General features: G+C 35.2%; 1 protein-coding gene across 1 annotated transcript in view; it reads right to left on the bottom strand.

The window, feature by feature from the left end:
• The window catches only part of LOC104402360 (matrix metalloproteinase-16), a gene marked incomplete at its 3' end in the record, with an annotated part of 59,232 nt that extends 39,627 nt beyond the window's left edge, over window positions 1–19,605 (bottom strand). Inside the window, exon 1 of the mRNA XM_010010230.1 lies at window positions 19,230–19,605. Within this exon, the coding sequence (XP_010008532.1) occupies window positions 19,230–19,605 (376 nt within the window). The remainder of the gene's footprint in view (window positions 1–19,229) is intronic.
• Window positions 19,606–23,452: the final 3,847 nt, after the last annotated feature.

Below are 23,452 nucleotides of genomic sequence, written 5' to 3'. Positions count from 1 at the left end.
AAAGAGTGTATAAATAAAGAAAGGCTTGCACTTTGGCCTAACAGCTCTATATTGAAACAAGGAAATACTCAACATTAACTCTTCTTCTGTAAATTCTTTGGGGGTAGACAGTTATTTTCCACTGTTGGCATTTTATCTGGAACCCTACGTAGTATTAAAATATTAGTAGTAATAATGTCAGAAAGTTAATTTAGCAAAAATTTTACATAGACTTACAGAACTTTGAGGACATACATAGTTGACAACATTTCAATTTTTCAAGTATTTCCTCTTGTTGACACAAAGAAATAAACTTTCTCCCAAGTATATATGAAAGGGAAAGACTTGGCATTAGATGTATGTATGGAGCCACGCTGATGTTTGTAAAATAAATGTTTGATTGAAAGCATGGAAGCAGTCACAACTAAATCTATATGTTTAGTTGACAGACTCTTTTAATGTCTGATTTTTAATCCAGAAATATTAAAACTAAATGCTGTTGCTTTTTCATTTGGTATAACTGAGCAAAAAAATGTCTTTCAAAAATTAATGTGACATAATATGCTGTCAGAAATGAGAAGAATTTATCCTATAATTTATAATTATGTGGTTTCCAGATGAAATATTTTGATTACAGTATTTTTTCTTGGATGTAGTTCTTTTTATAGTAAAGTAGGTTCTCAATGTCCTGTTGTAACAGGTTTGATAAGCTTGACGGTCCCTGTGACGAATGCTTTTGCCATCTGAATCTGCCCTTCTATATGCAGTCAAAGCTGACCTCATTATCTAATATGAATAATCTACAGCTTCTGAAGACAACCTCAGCTTTGGAAGTGATGCACAGAAGTAACTCTGTAAAGGTTTTCATTCTGCACTCGTAATGGAATAATTAATATAATTTTAAAAATTATAGGCTTAAGATGGAAAGACATAAAGAAAGACGTTACTGTACTGTAACTATTGTACTGTGACATGTCTCACATTATTTTTCAATTCTTTTCTGCGTTTTATGAAAGTTATGAGTTCTAACAGGTTTATTAGAATGAAATATTTCTTTGTCTGGCATTAACTCATATATTTAAGATGAAACATCCTTTTGCTTTTCAGACCATGTGAACGGCACATTTGCCTCCTAGACCTGTGCTTCCTACATCATAACTAAGAATATTAACCAGTCTAGGTCCTATATTAATAGTTGTAGTAGTAAGTTGGCCACAGTATTTATTGAACCATTTTCAAATAGTTTTAAATAAATACTATTTGCTTCTACCACTATTATTAGGCTGGTCAGACCAAAGGGTGTTATACAATGTCTCTTATTTGAAGCAGGAGATCTGGGAAGTGAATTTGTCAAAATTTCTAAAATTTCAAGAAACCACAATTAATAAAGAGTCTTGGAAGAATCTGTTGCTTCTCTCTATTTGTGCCAGTTACGCAATGCATGAAGAATCAATACATCCTTTGGTTATCAGTCCCCACTGAGTCCCAACAAAGATCTCCAGGAATTTCCGTACGGGGAAAGAGGTGGGAATTACATAGTAACAGAGAAATAAATAAACCACACTGTCATCTACTGGCATATTTTCCTTCTGGGATGACAGATAATGAGCATATGGTAGAGCACTTCTAAGGTAGTGCTTCTAAATGACAGTGCACCAGTGTCAGAGAACAGATATTATGCAGGGGGTGGCTGTTTCTTAGTATGTCTTTCTCCCTTTCTTTTTTTGGATTGGGGTGATCACGTTAAAAAAAAGATATCTATATATCTATATATCTATATATATATTCAGCATCTGACTGCCCCTCTGGACTTTGTTAAAGCCCAAATCCAATAGGGAAGAAGGCAAAAGGACTATGAAAAGTAATTTGCACCTCCTGCAATACAACTTGTAGCCATCAGGGGAGCTATTAAATGTGGTAAAGACAGAGCAGCCCTTAGAGCAATGAATAAGGAGGGAATGGAGAAGGTCACAGGAAAGACATGGGATAATATTCTTGCCTGTGGTGTCAGTGATTTAACATAGAACATATTTTCTACTTGTAGTCAAATAGACCCATTATTCATAACAATTTCCATAAAGAGTCATGATTGTCTCCAGGGCATCCTGAATTTAAACTGACCCAAATAAAAGTGCAGTTGAAACTGAGGTTTAAACAAGTTCAGGATGTGCTGCCTGAAACCAACGCAGGTAGAACTTACTAATGTCTTAGTTTCCATCCTTTTTCCTTTGCATATAATTAGATTTCTCCAGTTAGGCAACAATGAGTCCCTCTTCACTTTCAAGAGCAGACTTGTCTTGAGCATCTCAATGTTACTGTAACTAGCTACTGAGAGCGCAGAAAGGTAACCCTCAGTGCTTGCTCTGTCTCTCCAGGCTGCACAGAAGCCTGACTGCAAGGTTGATAGTAGGCCAACTTCACTCCTTGGCCACTGGTCAGAGCAAGATGAAGGATTGTAAAGGCAAGTGAACATTCATACTAGCTCATATCATACTGACATCGGATACTTTTTAAAGATATTCAGTCCCCACCATTGAAGGAGAGAGTCAAAAATGAGTATATTTCAGCATCACCCAAGTAGAAACATATATTTCAGTCCACTTGGCAAAATGAAAGACCATCACAAAACTTTAATGAGTCATGAGTAACGAGAGTTAAACTATATGACTACGATGATTTTTCAACTAAAAGTTGCTCCTGCAGAATATACAATGGTAAATATTTATTGTGATAGTCTGCTACATCATTTTTATCTCTAGAGTAGTAGAAAAACACCAGAAAATACATTTCACAAACTCAAAACTTGTGCATCTCTGTTCTTGTGTTCTCCATTAGCATAGCGATTTGGAACAGAATGGATATAAGCTTAAAAAGACTGATTACTTTTCTTATTTTTTTCTCAAGTTTCATTTCACAAGGGGAAAAAAAAAGAAGATACGTGTGTAAAGAACTAAGACAAAATGATTATTTTTATACTGACACTTTTCTCTAAGGCTATAAACTATTTTAGGTACTAAATCTGCCTGACTTTACAATCACTGCCCAAAATTCAGAATATAAATATGTATTAATATATCAAATATTCAACAGCCGTCACTGCGGAGCATGGGATGTATGGAAGCTTTTTCCTGTAGTTAATACATACACTATTTTTCATGTCTCTAGACAAACAAAGCTATTATGTTTGTCCACACCCAGCTACTAAGAAACCCTAGTTCTGAAGATATTAATTCCTGTTTTAAGTGGTATGTGAGCTTAATTTATAAAAGCAATACCCTTAATGGCTTAGAAAGCTTCTGATTCATCATTTGGCCAACTTTTTAATACAGCACTAAATGACACCTCAGGGCATGTCACTTGGTTCTTCTCTTTGGCATGTTACAGTAATTGTACAACACATTGTGTGCTCGAATTGTCCATTGTTTAAATGCCATGTGACTTCAATTTTGAAGACTTTCCCATCCAGAGAAAAACAAAAACATCTAGAAACTGAATTTCAAATTACAATCGAACTGGAAAATTACAAAAATGTTTTATACAGGGACATGCAGTTTCTCCCAAAGATCATTCTATTTTCATGTGATGCAGATAGATGATTTCAGATTAAGTCCGTATGAATCTGAAAGGTAAATCTGTACAAGAAAGGCTTGTATCATCAAGACAGTACCTCAAAATCAAGCTTATAGTTCATTATAAAATATTACACATACACTACCCATGAACTTGTGTCGATGGATTTGAAGTCTGCATTTTCATTTTTCTGTGCATTTTTACCATTGACTCATCAAACTAACATTGCTAATCCCAACCACCTGCAGTGCTGCAAATGTTAGAGTAAAATTCTTACTCTACATAGTATACAGAAAGAAAAGGAAAAAAACACACCAAAACCCCGTACAAAAATAAGAGTAAAAAAAAGACAAAGAAGATTTTTAACTTTGTTGTTACTATTCTTTCCCAACATGACGAATTTTTCACATGCTATTTCACTGACTAGCTGTATCACACTAGTCAGTTATAAGAGTCTTTCTCTCTGACCTTATTGCAATACAGCAGAATTGAGCATATACATTATGTATGCACTTATGTAAGCACCGTATATGCTATACAAAGGGTATACATGGACCTAAATATAAATCATAGGCATACTCTTAACCAAATAAGATTTCCAGTCTAAGAAATCACATATAGTTGCCTGACATTATCTCATTCTTCTGCCACTGGCAGTGAAATTTGGTAGCTTGGTGGTTATTACGGAAAGTTTCACTAAAAGATGGAGCTGAGACGATGCAGTAGCTTTGAAGAGCAAAACTAAATTTTTGAGGTTTTAAATAAAAATGTATCACATATAGTACACACATTTTCTGCAAGACTTTAGTGTATCTTGTACACACCATATTTTAAACAATCATTTTTCAATAACATAGCTATACATTTAGCCTTTTTTCCATTGTGAAAAAGAGAATGACATAAAAATATGGGTTTTTTTAACTCTATTATTACGTATGCTAACATATACACTAAAATCTTTGCAAATTGACTTACTGATATATATATTTGCAGACAGAAGGGAAGGTACAGGCACTTGGATATATACAAAGTATGTACTAATTACTCTGTGTAAAATTTAGTACACCTACACCCACATGTCTGTATTTTCAAAAAACTATTCTTTTTTAAAAAGATCGACAGATTAGTGTGAAATTTAAACCTGCTTGCTTGAAATCTGACAAAGGGATATTCCTTTAGGGGAAGACTGTCTCAGGTGACTCAGCAATCTTTGATGAGATACAGTAAGGACATATGAATTTAGAGGTATGTATGTCCTTTCTGGCAGTATTCTACTGTTTCCGCATATTGTGGGCATAATTTAGAAGATGTCAGGAGCCTGATAAGTAACATATTTGAAAGGAACCCACATTCTTTTATAATACAGATCAGCCTGTAATTTAGAAAGCAAGGACATGGAAAAGGTAAGAATTTCTGCCTTACTACTTGGATTTATTACCAAGTGCATTCTACAACTTTCTAGTAAATTGCTTAAAATGGGTGGAATTAATTACTTTATGTATTCTTAATATTATTTCTAAAAAAAGTATGGATGTAAGGATATTTCCACTTTGTTTCTCACAGTTTCAATCACTAGTACTGAAAAAATGCACAAACTATTCTGACCAGTGAATCAACACCAACTTCTCCAAGGAGTGAGAATTGAAGCAGCTGGAAATGATCCCAGGGAAGATAAAGAAGACACAAGAGCTTGCTGCTTCCCAAAAAGCTGTAGACAAGATGGTATGGGTTCCTTCTGCAAATACAATGTTTATGGCTTCATTTCATACTTTGAGGAAACCCTGATGTGCTAGTGAACCTAATTTATGCGGAATCTCTGTCTCCTGGGATAAAATTTTTCATCACTCAGGTCCATTAATGAATTTGTATACTATTCTCAAATGGCATTGTCATTCTATTAGTAATAAAGTCATACTGATTAACAGACTGAAAAGTTTTATTTTGGGCGTTTTCTGGTCATCTTCAGATAACTATTTTAAACAAATTAAAATTATAATGGAATTTTGATTTTGTTAGAAGAGAGCTTCATAAATTGATTTCTCCTAGCAAGTAAAAATGTTTGAAAATACAATGGCCATTCTCATAACATTACAAATGACTAGGTTGTTAAATGATATTTGCACTTTTTTCCAGTAGACTCAATGCAATTACAAATTCTGCAAATACTGTAGCAACCATATCTATTTATACTCTTTCCTATCTTATCTTTGTTTCTGTTTTTAGTTGTTGCTGTGGGAACAATAAGCTGGAGAAGAGTATATGTGCATGAAAAGAGTATGTATTACACAATTCTCAGCTATCCACCATGGTCCCTGAGGGTCATTCATGTGAAGGGAATGGACATCTTTCTACCATTCCTAAGCAAGCGCCAGTCTGAATGTGATTAAACGTAAAAGGACCTTAATTGTCCATGAGTCCACATTAAAATCAAATCCTTGCCTTTAACAACAATGAATGTAGGTTTTGTCTGTAAGCCACTGAGCTAAAATGCTGGCATGTGGCTGCTTTTGTTTTGAAGGAATGGTGGTGGTTTTTTTTTCCATTTTCCTAATGTCCTGTGTGTCCTACAATAAAGAAATATGTATAATTACTAGAAGGAAGTTCAAAGTCATGCTGCCAATATTCACAATATATATAACTTGCCATGAGGCAGAAATCTGAGAGTCCTACAGCTGACTGAAATCCCCACAATAGAATATACACAGAATTTAATTCATGCCTAAATCTTCTGACGGCTTTCTGCAGAGATAAATTTTTACCCTGTGTCAGTTAAACTACTGACAGAAATTATATTATCCTCTGACTTTACTCACATTAAAGCCATCAAACCCAGATTATTATTCTTACCCTGTCACTGTATCTATGTAACATACACATGACTTCAAGATTTTTTAAAGAGAAAGTGACATAATGTTGTATATATATTTGGGAATTTTATATGGACAATTCTTCCTTTGCTGTTATTTTGTTTGTTTAATTCTTATTAAGAAAAAAATGTCAAGATAGAATTTTCTGTTTGTCTTTTTTTCCCCCCCCCCCCCTTGGACTGGTGATAAAAGAAGTGGCAATTTTGAATCCCAATCTGAAAAGTGATTAAGAAAAAAAAATCATTAAAAGTTCTCTGATCCGAAAAGAAGATATGTTTTCTAAGAAGTCTGCAGACTTCAAAGGGAGACCTGATCCTAATGGGTACCACATTCTAAATTGAGACAACTTCAAACTAGGGATCATATATAAGAAAAAAATGACAAAAAGACAAATCTGCTACTTTGGTTTTACTTCATTAAAATTTGCTCATATGAAATACGCTGATCTACTGGATAATCTGCTATTATTAGTGGGTATACCTATATAGCTGTTCATTTCACTTTAGCTAGAGGAAACACTGTAAGCCTTTATAGCACGCAAAGAATACTGTCAGTTTGGCACTAGCGACTCTTGGTACTTGTCAGCATGGAGATGCCTCAGCACTAGCTGTGGAAGGGCAGCTTCCAGTATGAAAGATTACAGAGGCGGGGCAAAGGGTGATGGAGAGTCCAAGATAGTTAGGCAGCGCAGTCATGTTCCCAGGCCCCCTGGCAGAGGAAAGCCTTTGCAAGAGGACGCTTAGCAAGATGGAAGCAGGGGTTAGCTGCCTCTGCTAAAGCACAGGACAGCTTGGACACAGGAATGTTAGTCTGGGCAGAGGTCAATCCTAGCACACTTTCCCTTCCATGTGCTAGGAACTCAGCAAGACCCCAAACCAGGGTGACAGTGGGTGGCACAGGCAGGGAGAATGGACAATGCCAGAAGTCCCATGTCTGATGGCTCTCAGACAAGAGCTTCCCATTAGAAAGCAAGGAGCTGAGCACAGTGCCACTGGGGGTACGTTGCTCCCACAGCTGTTCTGCCACATCCAACACTCAGGCAGGTCCAGGACTGTTACGTCTCCACCTCTACCAGCCACCATGGCCAGCCCTGCCAGTAACACAAGAGATCATTAAAAACACAAACCAGCTAAGAAGGACTGACTGTTGGTATATACTGCAGTCCCTAACTCTTCCTGAAGTTCAAGACCTAATATTTTTACTGCTTCTGCTAGCACTGCTAGCTGTAGTACAGCTAGCAACCTTAATCCTATGTCACTACCATACCCTCAGTTCCCTGAGTACTGAGTGACAGTCCCATTTCATCATACTTACATAGTATCAGTTCCTAAACTGCACCATAAGGAGCTATATTCTTAGAAAAGGGAAACTAAAAGTATGTTTACATATTAACATATTACCAACTATACATTCAAAATATAAGTGGTGCCATCCATTTGTAAATTACCATATTTACACCAATAGGAGAGTGTTTGTCCTGCCATACCAAGTGGGACAGGGGATAATTACCTTTTCTGAATATAATACTGAACTGTTCCCAAAACAGATATGTCTGCTGTTGAGAGAGATTTCTTTGGACCCCAGCTGGTGCTGTTATTTGGAAGTACTTATCACTTCAGTTCTTCTCTAATCTGAAATTGCACATGATTCAACATCACTGGTGGAAGTCATCTAGCTACAGAAAACTGTAACACAAATGACTACACCTGCACCTGCCAGTGATAAGAAACAGGTATTTCAGGACATGATTCATCTAGTTAATTTTAGACACCTACTTCAGGATGCGACAAATCTTACCCAGGAAGGCAATATCTCTCTCCTCTAACTCTAAAGGGACTCTATGAGATTAACTCAGATATAAACATCAACATATGGTCAGATTAATTCCACCCCCTCAAGTCTTCTGGCTTTTGACTTGTGCCTTTTCATTTAAGTCAGTGGCAAAACATTCGTTTATAGAAGTACAGGATATGGACTTAAGTGATAAATGTAAAAAACCAGGAAGCATTCACCATTGACTTGAACTCAAGACTTACACGTGCACACTACAACAAAACATTTTGCTCAAAACAATGTTGTTCTTTTAATTTAGCTGGTTCTTTTTGATTTTTCTAATTTTACCTTTTTTTCCCAACCTGATGTTTTAGCTGTGGATGTTTCCAGGTATTGGTGTTAGCTGCTCAGCACTTTTTGAAACCCAAGCCATTTACTTAGGAAGGAGTCTAAATATAGATTAAAACCATTCTGGCCTCAAGAACATATGGTTTGAGCATTTTGAAGTGAAGCATTACAGGATAAAACACAAATTATTCTCTAGGCTTGAGAACACAGATATTGTAAAAAAACCCTTTCATTAGTTATTCACATAATATTCTTGAAAAAGTCACATGCAGTATTACCTTATGTTTTAGGGTTATCTTATATTCTTCTACTTTTGCAATAACAATCCATTGAACTTCTGCTTAACAGATAAACAAATATGTAATTACTGTAAAATTCTTGTCTCATTCTCTCAGGAAACCATGACAACATTCTAAGTAATTGCAACATGATTTTTCAGCTTCTGTCTGCCCTTGAAAAGCAGGTGAAAGGAGAGGGCAGTGCAACAATAATATCCTATAGAACTTCTTTGGGAAAAGTCAGATTTTCTAAAGCTGCTGTCTTGGTGAAAAAGTTTCCATGAAATGGCCGTAGCAGCAAACAGAGACTCAAAAGTCTCTGGGTCACATTCCAGTTGGAATGCTAAGCCTGGTGCCTGCTTTAAGTGACAGAAATATCACTTTATGTTTAAAGGGACAATTTGAGGATCATAGATAGTTTCTCTCTCCTAAATTATTTCCACTAATAGATCAGATAGAAAAGAATAGAAAATCAATTTCAAGCCATTAATTATCAGGTGAATTTTTAGTTATGAACTGATTTCAACTTATTTTCAATAATGAAGGTGATTTTATCTTTTTTTTTTTAATCCAACATGTTTGAGACTGTGGCTTTTCATAAGTTTTCCATAGCAACTAATGTTTCACGAACCTGAAATTCAGTCTCCGGTGTGAAATCTCATAGCTCTCAAGGTAGTTTCTTTATCACCATAAGCTCTATTAGCATTATTTTTACATCATACATTTGAAAGAAATACTGCGTTTTTGTAAGCTGATGGAGCACACTTATGAAAAGATGCATAGGGGATAAGAAAAAAAAGCATTGGAATATGTCAAATTATTTAATTTTGTTTCCTCTTCCCCAAAACTTTCTGTCATGTGCAAGAATAATACAAAAACCTCTCAGATTCAGGACTCAAAATCTGCTAAGCTTCTTTCTAAAGGAAGAAAAGGTTAAGGTAAGAGCTAGATTTATTTGTCATGTGTGAAGTTTTACTTTTGGGGTTTTTTTTGCTATTCTCAGTGTGTGAAGGGTTGTGGAGTCATAAAAATAATCACGTGGCCCACATTTTACGTATGCACTCATTCAAAATACGTCTGTTTGCCTTCCCAGTGTTCTTTTCTAGCATACTGCAGGGAGAACAAAGCAAAACAAAAAAAACAAAGCTAAAAAACCCCAAAAAATTAAACTCCAGTAATGTTAGCTTCAACTTATTAACGATTTAACAAACAATTTTCAATTGAAGTTCTCCATATTCACATCTCTTAATATATTTACAGGAGTGTCCGATTAAATGGATCCAGTTTGCAAAGATAAACTTACCTTCATTGTTGTTTAAGACAAAGACATCTTTGGGGGAAAAAAAAAAGGCATTTATTTTTCTGTCAATGTAGGTGCAATCTTTGCCAAAATTGTCGCAAGGGTCCACTCTGCCTTTCAGCTAGACATTTCCTTGGCAGTAAAGTTGATGTAACAGACAATGTGAACTTTCCCCATTTATTCCCATGAAAAGTCAGCCAGCTTGGTTTTAACACTTTTCATTAGCAGTTTAAGATAGGCTAGCTGATTGTGAACTGAGGCAGATGGCAAATGCAAGCAGATTGTTCTACTGGCCCTGGTATTTGGGATATAATAACCTCCAGTTGCAGTTTGAAGGGATAACTGAGTTTGCAACTTCTCTAACTGCTCCACATAGGCTTGCAATGATCTGTGTTTACCTGTAACATGATGGAAGCTATATTCAATTTAACGGCTCAAGTTACATTGCCTTTTTTTTGTTTACAACCTGACTTGCATCATGACCATTTCTGCTTGGCAATTATCCACAATATAAATATCACCTTGCTTCTATAGACACAAAAAGCACAATGTGAGATGTATGTAACAGTCTACATTTCCATTGTTTTAACTAAGAGTATCACAAAGTCCATCTTCTTGACATATTCCTCAGTCTCTCAGTTTGCATAATAGTGCACTTGGAAATTTTAGGCCAGAAGGAAGCTGAAAGCATGGTATTGCACACTGATAGCCCCTGGAATGTATTAAAAACAGCCAGCTAAACACACATCTAGATCATGGGTTGGATTCATCCACAAGACTTCTTTCACTGACTGCCAGTGTTTAACAGATTTCCCTTTTAATAACATGTAAATGAAGTACTTTTCTCAGAGCCAAAATGGTGCTTCATGAAAGCAAAAGAACTCCCTCAAAACAATAAAAATGAGGTCATTATCTCACCAACAGTTAATATTTTCAGTTATCTATCTGACTTGCAGCCTTACAGTAAATGGGCTCTAGTATGTCTAGCAGAGAGATTCTCTTCTCCTATCTGTATAGCACTATGCCTAATAACTGAGTCCTCACAAACCAGCCAGGGCCATTTATAGTTTATTTTGATCATTTTCTACCTCTTCAATAACTGAAAGGGATCTTTCTATTCTCAAGTGCAGCTTTGCACCTACTGTCTTTTCAAGGACACATTTTATGCAGCAGACAGTGAATGCTTCAGCATTACCATTTTATGTAAAATCTTCTGGTGACTAGATATGGAACAGGTGGGCATATGCACATCAAGCAAGTATATTCCATGGAAGATCTGGGAAGTTTCAGAACAGATTACCCTGTTAAGTTCTATCAACAAAACATGCACTTATCAACAAAACATGTACTTACTGATGGGGAAAGACTGGTTTTATTTTTAAATACTGGAAGTCTTGAGGTCTAGCAATAGAAAGTTATTATCTGTGTTAGTTGACTCCTGAATTACATTGGATTTCAGGAGAAATGGTGAAATTAAAAAAATCAATCTTTACTCCACTTGTCTGCAACTTGTGAAGTTTGTGTAAATATTATCCTGGCATCTTCATCACTGTGTAATGTTATAAATATAATAGTTATTTTTGCTATCTTTTATAATATTGCTAATTCTCTCATTTTTCACTCAAATAGATTCAGTTTAAATTAACAGTTGTGCTCCCTTAACCTTATAACTACATACAAACAAAGCTGTAACTCAACAGGCTAGGTCTTCTTATCTTTCTTTATCCTGGAAACAAGGTATGACAGACGTTCATAAAATTATGCACGGCTTAGATAAAATGATTAGGAAACTAGTTTCTCACAATATAGGCACCAGTCTACTTAAAGTGAATTTATCAATGGCAGGTTCAAAAATCAGAAGAGATAATTTTCACATCTAAGCTATAGAACAATTGTCTCAGGATGTTGTGGATACCGAATGCTTACATGAGTTCAAAAAGAGATTACACCAATTCATGAAAGGAAATCCCTCAAAGGCTATTAAATACAAAAACATGGCCCGTGGCTCAGAAATCTGAGCCACAGATTTCTGGAAGATAAGAGGGAATGTGTTGGTGTTTTGCTGCCATGTTTGCCCTGCTCTTACTCTCTTCCCTAGGTATCTGTTAATAGCCATAACTGGAGATAGGATATATTGTAGGATAACCCTTGATATGAACCCATGTTGGCAAGTCTGTATTTACAATTAGATACACCAGTCTAATACAATATAAACTCAAATAAGATATTAATCTTTTACAAATTTTTCCTAGTACAGATCTGGAAAAAAAACATGTGACAGCTGCAAAGTCACACTGCTTGGTTACAGGTCAAATTTGATATTGATAAGAGCTTATTGAAATATTTGTATGATCAATTAACTAAGAGCATTATGCTTTATGAAATTAAAGTCAAAGTAACATTGTAATACAGAGCTTCCTTTAATCTGAAATGCTTGTATTTCTTTATACCTAACGTTAGCATATGACACGAGCACAGTTTGAGACACAGAGCTCCCTTAGGAGACTTAATTTTCACAACTCCACTGGTTCATACTTGCAGCAGCATATATCTCCTGCACTCTGTCAACCACACTGGCAGCCAAAAGAAATTTACTACAAGTTGATCTATGGAGTTCAGAGATCAGGATTTTCATAAATTTTTCTTGGCTGCCAACACAGTGCCCACAGCAGAATCTATGCACTAACTAGAGTCCAAGTATATTACACTGGATACTGTATTTGCATCAGGACCAGGAAGCTTTTACTTGGCAACAAACAGACAGCATTGTACAAAGTGATGGGTTTGGGGTTTTTTTCTTTTTATTGCCTGCAAAACTTGAATATTTTTCTGAATGCTGGAGAGTTAACAAAAAATTACTAAATTATTTAAGTTTCAGTTTTGTTTGCCTGAAAACAAAGCTTCATGTATATGCAAGGTACAAATATTCCACAAGAATATGAGCACTCTGCAGTAATATTCTCCTTAGATTTAAATGAAACTGAACACTAAAAAAATTCTGTAATGGAGTTTCATTTGCTACTATTCATTCTGTGTTTTTGATAGAAGAACTGATTTCTGCAGAATTTCAGTATGGTACAGTAGCTGCCTTGGTAAATTTGCTACAGAGGAAAAAAAATCATGCATTTTGACTTCTATTTTTCTTGCGGATATGAATACAAAGAGAAGAGTATAAAACTACCATTCCTAATCTACTGTGTTTATCTTAAACTTAGCCAAATATTTTGCCAAGTATTTTCTGCCACTGAAAGAGTTCTGTGGTCAGATTTTAGCCAGTAATTGGTACATTAAGCATCATGTCTCATGTACTTGAAATCTAAACATTCCCAAGAAATCCTTGTTTTCCCCAAGAGCTACATTTAAATCTTGTTCTGTTTTAAAAAGCTCACCTGCGTAAGTAGGTCAATTTTAAATTAATCTAGTTAAAAGTAGTGCATTCTCCATTCAAACTGGTTTAACACTCCCTTAAATAGGCTTAGATGCATTCAGTAATTTCCCAATAAAAAATGACTGCTTTAAAAAAGGTTTAAACTAACTTAAGTGCATGTAGCCAGAGAAATGTGAAATCAATTTTGATAAACCAATGCAATTTTTGAAACAGAGGCAAGAGTTTATGCCTTGAGTTAGAGATGTTTACCTTCTGACAGATAGCAAAAATGTTTTCATACACTCTCAGGTGAAGAAATGAAATATATAAATTAAGAAGCCATAAAATGTATGATTTTAAGTATTAGTATCAGAATATGGTATATGTATCTTCATCCATTATGAAGATATATATCTTCATATTGGATATATCATTCATTATATTATCTTCGTCCCTTCTCTGAATGTTTTCCTTTTTGCTTTCTCTACCACATTTTTTAGAATTCCATCTGAGAACTTTCCTATAATTAATGGGAATTATGTTTGTAATACATCATGCAATAAATCCAGGGAAAAGAGATTGGTTGAAAATATATAAAGGAATAGTGAGGAAGAAGAACAGATACATCTCAGTCATTATTACAGACTGATAGGAATTCAACATGCAGGTAGCAGTGACTATTAATCACAAAATTCATCACAGTCCTTTCTTTTCTGCCACTATCTACCAAAAATGAAACTTTTGAGCATAGTCACTAGATAAGGAACAGGGCTTTGATGGCCTGATGTTGCCAGGGAATACCGGAACATTACACAAACTTGATCCATTAAATGGTACTTGGTGTTTGCCCACAGAACTAGTTAAAGACACATGGGTTTCTAAACATGAGACACCTTCCTCTGTAGTCCCTGTTCAGAAAACTGGTTTCAGACTCTTCATCTGTCCCTCTCTTGGGTTACATCAAAAATGAAGAGTCTGAGATTCATTTGGTTTTTGAAACTGTCGACTTTTAAATTACTGGGAAAACTACAAACTAAACTGAGAACAGTTCTTGTTCTCTCCAAGGCTTTACAAGGGATTCCTAGTAAAAAACCAACCCAACCCAACCAATAAAATACCAACAAGCAGAAAACCCCCAATCCTTCCCCTTCAAAATACAGCAGCTGATGATCCTATATATATTTTATCACTTCAGAAGAAGCCCTCACTGTGTAGACTGCATTTAGCAGCTCTTAGGTGAAATGCTGCCTCCTCTCTTTCTCAAGGTTCTGCTACGTGATCATAGCCAACCTTCAGCCACAGGAATGACACAATGGAATAAAATCTTAGTGACTACTGTTTACAATATATGTTTTAACTTCTAATTTGCAATTTCTGTAGTGTACATGGGAAAACTAGCTTACTAAAATTTTTTATTTCAGTTTTGATACAGAAAGACAAAGCATAGGATAGGATTTTTCTACTAGCTATCAGAAAATTTACTACAGAGACAGTTGGTATCCCTGCCACTCCCTGGCAATGACTCTGAATTTCACCACAGTGATTTGAAATATTGCGACTGAAAAAAAAAAAACCTTGAAAAATATTTTTGTTGAGGATTTTTACAATGCAATATCTCCAAAATATTGCCACCCTTAGCAAGAAGCCATTGTCCTTTTCTGGATTTAGATACATTAGTCATTGTCCATAAATTTTTCATTTAAAAAATGAGGTGATATATATCACCTAAATGGATTGGGAGTCATGGGAACAATGAAATCTCTCCCTAGCCTCAAGACTGTTATATGAAGGTTTCTTCTTTTTCCCTTCTTTTTTGTCTCTCTACATCTTTTTCTTTCCACCACTTAAGTTCAGAAGAAAATTAGCATTTAAAGTTTTTCTTAATAAGTGCTGATTTTCATCTCCTGTTAATTATTTTCTCTTTTGACATGTCTAAATGTACATACGGTGAAATGTTTTCCTGTGATATTCCCTATCCTTTCTGATTTGCTATTCCTGAACAGTGTTATACCTGTTTTTTTAAATGCATCCTCTTCCTCTACCAAGTTGCCAAGAGTTACCTAGGTATTTCATAAGATACATGAAGAAACCATCCTGTCCCAGTAATTTACAAACCTAAGGCTCTCATCACACACTGAAGCCTGGATAGGAGATCATAAAGGAAATGGGGTGAAAAAGCCTACTCCCACAGAACAAATTGAAAAGTAGATGCCCTAAAAGAAAAAGTGGAACATGAAAGCTGACTGGAGGAAGGCTACAGTCCAATGCATACAAACACTTCATCCAAAATATTGGAAGACTATCATTTCACTACCTTGCAAAATGAAAAAAACTCAAACTTAATACCTTTTATCTTCAGGTATATTCCTCCTTCCCTAGCAAAAGAAATTCTGTCCTTGTTTCCACTGCTCCCCTGTGATGGCAAGTTTATTGTCCTTCTTTCTGGCTTATTTCTGGCATTGCCTGCAGCACTATGGAAGGAAACTCTTCAGCTTAACTCTACAGCACAGCTGGAGTTACGGTACCAGCAGCACTGTGCTTACAGGGTATTACGAAAGCAAAGAAATACATCATTTTAGAGAGCCTACAAGTGTATGACAGGAGGTTTTTTCTTGAGCGACAGGCCCATTAGTCTTTACTCCCACAAAAAGCTTATTCATTCTTCAGAATGAGGGAGAAGTCAAGGCACAGCTATCTTCCCCAGCTTGATAAGATTGGTATGCAACCCGCAAAAACATACAACTGAAGTGAGAACAAAGGAAAGCAGCACTGCACTGTAGAGATGATCCATTTCTACTGGAACTGTCCTTTCAGTCTAGAACATTACAAAAACCAAGCAAAACACAAGACAATCAAACATGGTAACATAAAAAAAGCCTGAAGTTTGAAGAGGCAGCAATTAAGGCATCAGGATAAATTACCTCGGTCAGAATGGTTTATAAATTACCTTGGTCTATATTCAGAATACTGAATTTGTATGTGATTTCTATTTGGAACGAAAATTATTTTAAAAAGGACAACAGTTAATGAAAGCACTTCAAGAAGTCCCCTGTCTTTTCTGAGGCAGGCAGTATGCAAATTGTTTTCATTAGAATAGTACAAGGTGGAGAATGAGGCTAGTACTTTCCAAGAGGATCTTATATTTTCATTTTTGCTGCTAAATAACCAAGTTGGTCCATGTTTTCAAATCACTCTGAAATAACAGAATAGGAATCAGAGAAAGTCAGCTTTCTGGGGAAAAACTTGATTAAAGAACACAAATAAAAATAAATCACCAAATATTTTCCCCCTTCTATTGGATTTTGAATAACACTACATGAAGATGACTACTGGAGAAATGAGCTTTAAAAAAAAATTACAATCACCTGGGAAAAATTACTTATAGCTAAGATCATTAATATTTTTCAACCTTCTGCTTTTCAGTGCTCTGAGACAGAGCTCAAGACAATAGGGAGCCTAAGAGAGGTGTAAGTCTTTTCTTCTCACCAATCCCAAATGGCATGATTGTCTTCTTTTTCCATATGGAATTTTTTTCCAGTCTCAGCAAAAAAAAGATCTGGATGTTCCTTCAGGATTCTTAGACATGAGCTAATGCAGTAAGATCATCACCATAACTTGGCGTACCTGATAACTGGAAGTCACCAATCAGACAAATAGACTCTCTCAATATAGAGATCAACTGCACATACATTGCTGTTTCTAGAGTCACAACAAAATATGGTTTTTCTCTGGACAATATCTGTGACCTAAGACCCATGGTTCATACCATCTCAACAATGAAACTTGGAGTTAGGAGTTGCCAAAACTCTTCAGAAAACTTGTGTTGGGAAGATATTTATTTTAACTCTCATGTATTTTGCACAAATTTTCCAGTTGTAAAATATCCTGGATTTTCTTCATTGACTATTGAATTCTAACAGGAAAAAGTGTCCCTTAAAAAAGTATATAAGAGCACATCAAACTACATAAGTTATTAAATATGCAGAATAAAATACCATTTGTATCTATTAAATCTTCGCGGTATAGATAGCAGAACTTTTTATTATAAAAGTTCACTGTTCTACAATACATAAGAACATATTTTTAGTGATAGTATCATTTTACTTTCACTTGAATTTTTTCTTTCAAAATATCTTAAAATTCATTAATACAAAAAGTAACTTCTGAAAACTGTTCTATAAAACTGAACCACAAAAAGACATATAAAGACATAAGTGCCCTTTTGCACTCTGAAAATTACTTCAGTTAAAGGAGAAGGAGATGGCCAGAAGTTTCTACATTTTCATAAAGACTAAAAGTATCCATATGTGGAACTGCTCCAGAAGAGTTGTCACATTTTAAATTGATACCTTGACTTCAACACACTGATGCCTGTAGACTTTCCCAAGTGCTTGAAGTAATAGCTCCAAAATGACAGAGCATTAAGTGCAGTGTTGGTCTCCCACTGAAGCCCATAAAAACACCTTCATTTAGACTCACAGTGCTGTGACTATGTACCTGAACTGCACAAACAGAAGATTCCCATAGTTTCTTTGAGGTAAACTTGTGAAAAGGGCAAATGTGAGCAGTGCAATACCACAGATTTTGCTCCAGTAAGAATCTAGGGCTTGGTCCAGAACAAATAAGCTTCTTATTCTGCTACCAAAGTCTTTCAAAATGCAGTATCCTGCTCTTGCTTCATTGACTCTAGCACAGCAGAAGTATTGCACCATAAGAACAGTCACATTACCATACTTATACTCCTGAAATACTAACTTAAAGCTTTGTTGCAAACTCTAGGCTACAAATAATGCTACATAAAAACCTCTGAATTTTACTTGGAAGATCTCAGGTGAGAAAGGGAAAGAAAAGGAATTAGATAAAGCCTCTCACTGTTCACAAATTCAGTGCACTTCTTGTAGACTTTATCATCTTCTGTATGCCAAAAATATACTCTTTGTGCATCTGTGAATCCTCTTTTGTGAATCATTGTTTGCTGAAGAGACACTCAAACTCTAGGTAACTGGCTTAGAGAGATCTACTAGGACAACTGGGGCTGCTTGGATCAATCAAAGCATCGAACAGACAATATGTCTAAACAAAACCTCTTTTTTGATACTGTTCTACAGAGATGCAAAGGCTAGTTTTAAATTAGGTTCCCTACATAATGGCAGTAATTTCATCCTGTCGACTTGAAGCTCAGCAAGGGACAGATTATAGTTCTGTGAAGAGTAACTTTAAAAAGTATCTTTAATTTTTATTTAGTTGACACACCTAAAATTTACATCTCTATGAGTTGACTTTAAATACTGCTACTGCATCACCATAAAGAAAACCTAAAGTCTAGAGGTTTTTTTACCTTGGTATACATTGTATTGGGAAGTAGTCTTACTTGTTCTCAATCTCTCATATCACTGCTAAAGAACATTTCACATTTTTCCAAAACCTAAATATATGGAAAATAATTCCAAAATGAAAATAGTTTATATAAACATTCAACAGTACAATGTTTGAATGAACACAAAAGTTGCTAACAAGAATTCAATGTTTTTCAAGAGAAACATGTTTTCATAGCATAACTTACATTTAGACATAAACTTTTCTCTCTCAGATTCTAATAGAACAATCAACTGAACGTATTTCTAAAGTAATGTAAAATTAGAAAAGAAAACTATGTGCCTTTAGGTACACTGAAGCATTTAAACAGGTCTGTTACCTGAAAGTTCATGCCATTTATTTACTTTGTTTAAACCAAAATCTTTTCTTACCATCATGATTAGGATTTCCCAAAGTCCACGGCTCATCTGAGTCAAAATGAGTGTCTCCCCCAATTCCTGGCCCAGGGAAATATGCATGAGCCAAAAATCCTCCCTCCCCATCAAAGGGAGAACTGTCTCCATGAAAACCTGATGCAAAAATGATTGTAATATCCACGTCCCTCTTGCCATTTTCTAATTCAATATAAGGAACTTCTTCAAATGTTAGAGGAGTTACATTCTGCCACACATCGAAGGCACGGCGAATGGCTTTACGAGTTTCAGCATCACCTACTTTTGGAGTGACGTTCTTTATGCTGAAAGAAACAAACAAAAAAAAAATTAAATATATTAAATTTGACAGAGAGGTAAGTGGTACTGCTTGCATTCATTTTCCCCTAATTATTAAACGCACTGTGCTTTTAATAAAACATACTCTTCTGTCATTGTATCCTTTGAGAATAGTAGTTTTAACAAAGTCGGTGTGAAATTACTGTGTCAATCTGTGTAGCCCTTTATGCTAGAACTTATGTGTTAGATGGGTTATTCTCAGCAGTCAAAAAATCTTATTTTTAGAAGATTAAAAATATTTTAAAATATAAAATTCTTAACAGTGGGATAACCACATTAATCAACCACTGACTGTTTACCTCCTGGACCACAATTAGAATCCATCACAGCTAAAGAACAGCATGTCATTTCTGATCAAAAGAAAAATGTTTCCAGTTAAATGAAATTTTAAGTTCTTAGTAAGTCCATTAACAATAGCAGAGCTCCATACTGTGATCACCAACCAGTATTCACAAAGCCTTAAAAACAGTTCTTGTTGCTTTTGTGACTGGCTAGATAATTCCCTATCAGAAACAAAGCCTTTTTATTTCAATACAGGCTAAGATGACCTTTTATGATCTGATTACTTCCATAAATCTTGCATAAAACTGTAGAATTAATCAGAGAAATAATTTTACAGAACACAATTATCTGCTAATTCAGAAACATATATTTAAACAGAAATTTCAGTCTCCACTACTTCTTCAAATGACACACAAGAGAAAGGCAAAAAACATCAGAATTACAGTTTAATTCAGAGTCACAGTTACTAGTAAAGTTTAGCGGGATCATCATTAAAAAAACCTTTATTTTTATTATTGAATTCAAAAAAAGAATGGCAATAATCAACTTCAGACCTATCCAATTTCCTCCATCATTTTTACTCAATTCGTATGACCAGCAAAATCTCTGTTAGGGTTGTGTCTGTTCTCAAACTGCCGCAATCAGATGGTCTTTGTTGATTTGACATGTGCTTGACTAAATGTCCAGCATAAATTTCAGAAATTACACAGTCCTAGAGTATATGGAAGATTTATGTAACTTATCACAGCATGGCACGTTACTGGAGAATGAAAATATTTTCATGAATAAATGTGGAATGATTCATTTACTTAGTGCATTAACTGTCCTTGATTATATGGTATTGTTAGTAAATGTAAATGTAAATCAATCCTTCAAATCTAATTTTATAGATTTAACTTGACATGTATAATATTTTGTTCACAGTTTCATGTAGGAAACATAAGTTGCCTATTCTGACTTCCACTCAAAAATATTCTTGTACTGAGACCAATACTGCTAGTTTAACCAAGGCATTATTTCTTTTTAGCTAGTATGCAGATTCCAAAAAGATAACAAAACAGATTAGAAGATAGTGTACTGTAGAGAAACCACTCCTTCCCTTGATCTTTTGTTCCAAAGATGATTTAACCAGTCATTACATACTTGTGTCTATTCTCTTAATTATCTGGCTGTTAACATTGGTTCTTATTCTGCCTTTCTCTTTCACATACATGAGCTTGAAGAACATTTTTTTCCCCTGAAAAAAAAAGACATTTAAAAGACGTCTGCACTGCAGTCATAACCTTTTTGTTGCCTCTTTGAAATTAAAAATTTGAACTCATTAAATCTCTTATTATAAGACATTTTGTCCAGCCTATAAAACATTTTCTGAGATTTTCATTGAACTTACTCCAATTTTGCAATGTTCTTTAAGACTGACACTGTCAGAACTACAAAGTACTGCTGTACTGATCTTGCAGTCAGAGAGAAAAAGTCCTCTGATCTGTAGGCATAGCCTTACCTTATATGATGTAAATGTCATGTGATTCAAATTGCTTTGTATGATGCCCTTCATAATTATTTACTCATCACTAATTTTATGATCCATGTTGTGTTGATTTTCAGGTGTTTTAAAAAAAAATTGGATGCTCTGGACCAACTACCAGTGCCTGCAGAATCCCTCTCTGAATGCTTCCTCCTTTGTGAAATACTTTTTTGAGACGTTTTAGTTAGCAGGTTCATAAATTACTCATCCTGTGCCCCTTGACAATGTACAGTATTTTACAACCAGAGTGTCATGTGCAACCAAATCAAAACACCTCACAAAGGCATTCTTACATTGCCACTACGAAAAACTTGACAACAGTTAACCTGTTGCTACACTAAGAATACCACTTATAAAAATACCACTTATAAACCTGAGGAATTTGCTCTTAATCATTCTGAAGTGTGCTCTCTGAAGTATGTAAATTGTCGCAAATGCAGCTCATAGAATCATAGAATCTGTAGATTAGAATGGGTTTGGGTTGGAAGGGACATTAAAGATCATTTCATTCCAACTCCCTCCCTGCCATGGGCAGGGACACCTTCCACTAGACCAGGTTGCTCAAAGTCCCATCCAACCTGAACACTGAACAGGCCTTGAACACTGGCAGGGATGAGGCATCCACAACTTCTATGGGCAACTTGTGTCAGTGTCTCACTACCCTCATAGTAAAGAATTTCTTATTAATGTCTCATCTAAATCTACCTTCTTTCAGTGTAAAACGATTCCCTCTTGACTTATCACTACATGCGCCTCTGTTATTCACTACATATAATGAATACAGCAAATGAATCAAAAGGCTTCCATAGAAAACAGAGTATGTCTGGCAAAACTGATATTTTGACATTGGAAAAGTTCATCTGAAAGATACAGGTTTATTTTATTGGTTTGTATTTAGGAATCACAGTAACGGATTAAAGTCACACATTTGGGTTTATAGAAATAGAACAAAAGGATGGTCTTATGCTAGTATATGTGATATACGGAAATGGATAAAAAGAGATTCGAATTTTGTATGGGTGGTAAGTTGATTAATTACTTGGTCTAAAAGGGTTTTGAGTCACATTATAAACCTTATCACTTCACATTTTCTTGCTTTTTCAGTGCATAGAATTAAGTTTTAGTCATTGATTACAAATGAAAAATTAAGCCATTGTGCTAGTTTCACACACATTAACTAGGGTCGTTTAACTATGATGGGAGACCTTTTCTGGGGGGTTCAAGCTGTTGAGTAACTCTTGAAATAGTATCCCATTTGAATCTCAAGATTCATTGCAAAGAAGAAATATTTTTCAAAGCATACTTTCTGTATTAAAATAAGACAGATTTCTGGCTTCCAAAACAGCCTTCTGGACAGGGCAAGATTATATTGAAAAACATAGCTCTTAAAATCAGTAAAGTAAATCAGTAGTGATTCCAATATAACAGTATTTCCAGAAAATGACTGTCCATTTTAATGTGTTTAACACAAGACGTGTTCAATCCTAAAATGGCAAATTCCAACAGTGTGTGTAACACGAATGTTGAAGGTGTCTAGCTGGGAACTTTGCTTAAATAATTCAACAATGTAGACATATCAAATGCAAGTTATTTCACATTTCTTTAATGATGTGGATCATATAACCTCCAAAGGGAAAGTACAGTAAGAAGATGAATCCTTACAGACAATCTATCAACTACCAAAGATTCTAGAATTCATCTCTTAAAAGTCTTCAGGTTAGACATATCACTGCAATAGCAAAGTTTTCTATGAGCACCTTTCGTATTAAATTTGGCTCAATATCTTAAAGCCAATAGTCACATGAAATAGTGGTAAATGTTACTGGTAATAAAAAAAGAGAAAATGGGTATCTTACGCTCATGTCCAGATAATGGAACTCAAAAAGAAATAAGTGAAGGACATGTGTCCTGGGTTCAGCTATAGCAGTCATTTTTTCTCCTTCTTAGTAGCTGGTGCAGTGCTGTGTTTCTTGACTTTCAGCCTGGGAACAACGCTGATAACACCGATGTTTTCAGTTGTTGCTAAGAAATGTTTACTCCAATCATGGACTTTTCTCAGTCTCATGCTCTGCCAGGG

The sequence above is a fragment of the Nestor notabilis genome, unplaced genomic scaffold (assembly GCF_000696875.1).
Source record: "Nestor notabilis isolate BGI_N333 unplaced genomic scaffold, ASM69687v1 scaffold2282, whole genome shotgun sequence".
Lineage (NCBI taxonomy): Eukaryota > Metazoa > Chordata > Aves > Psittaciformes > Psittacidae > Nestor > Nestor notabilis.
The sequence above is the reverse complement of the archived record's forward strand: the minus strand, read 5'-3'. Positions and strand labels throughout refer to the sequence as shown.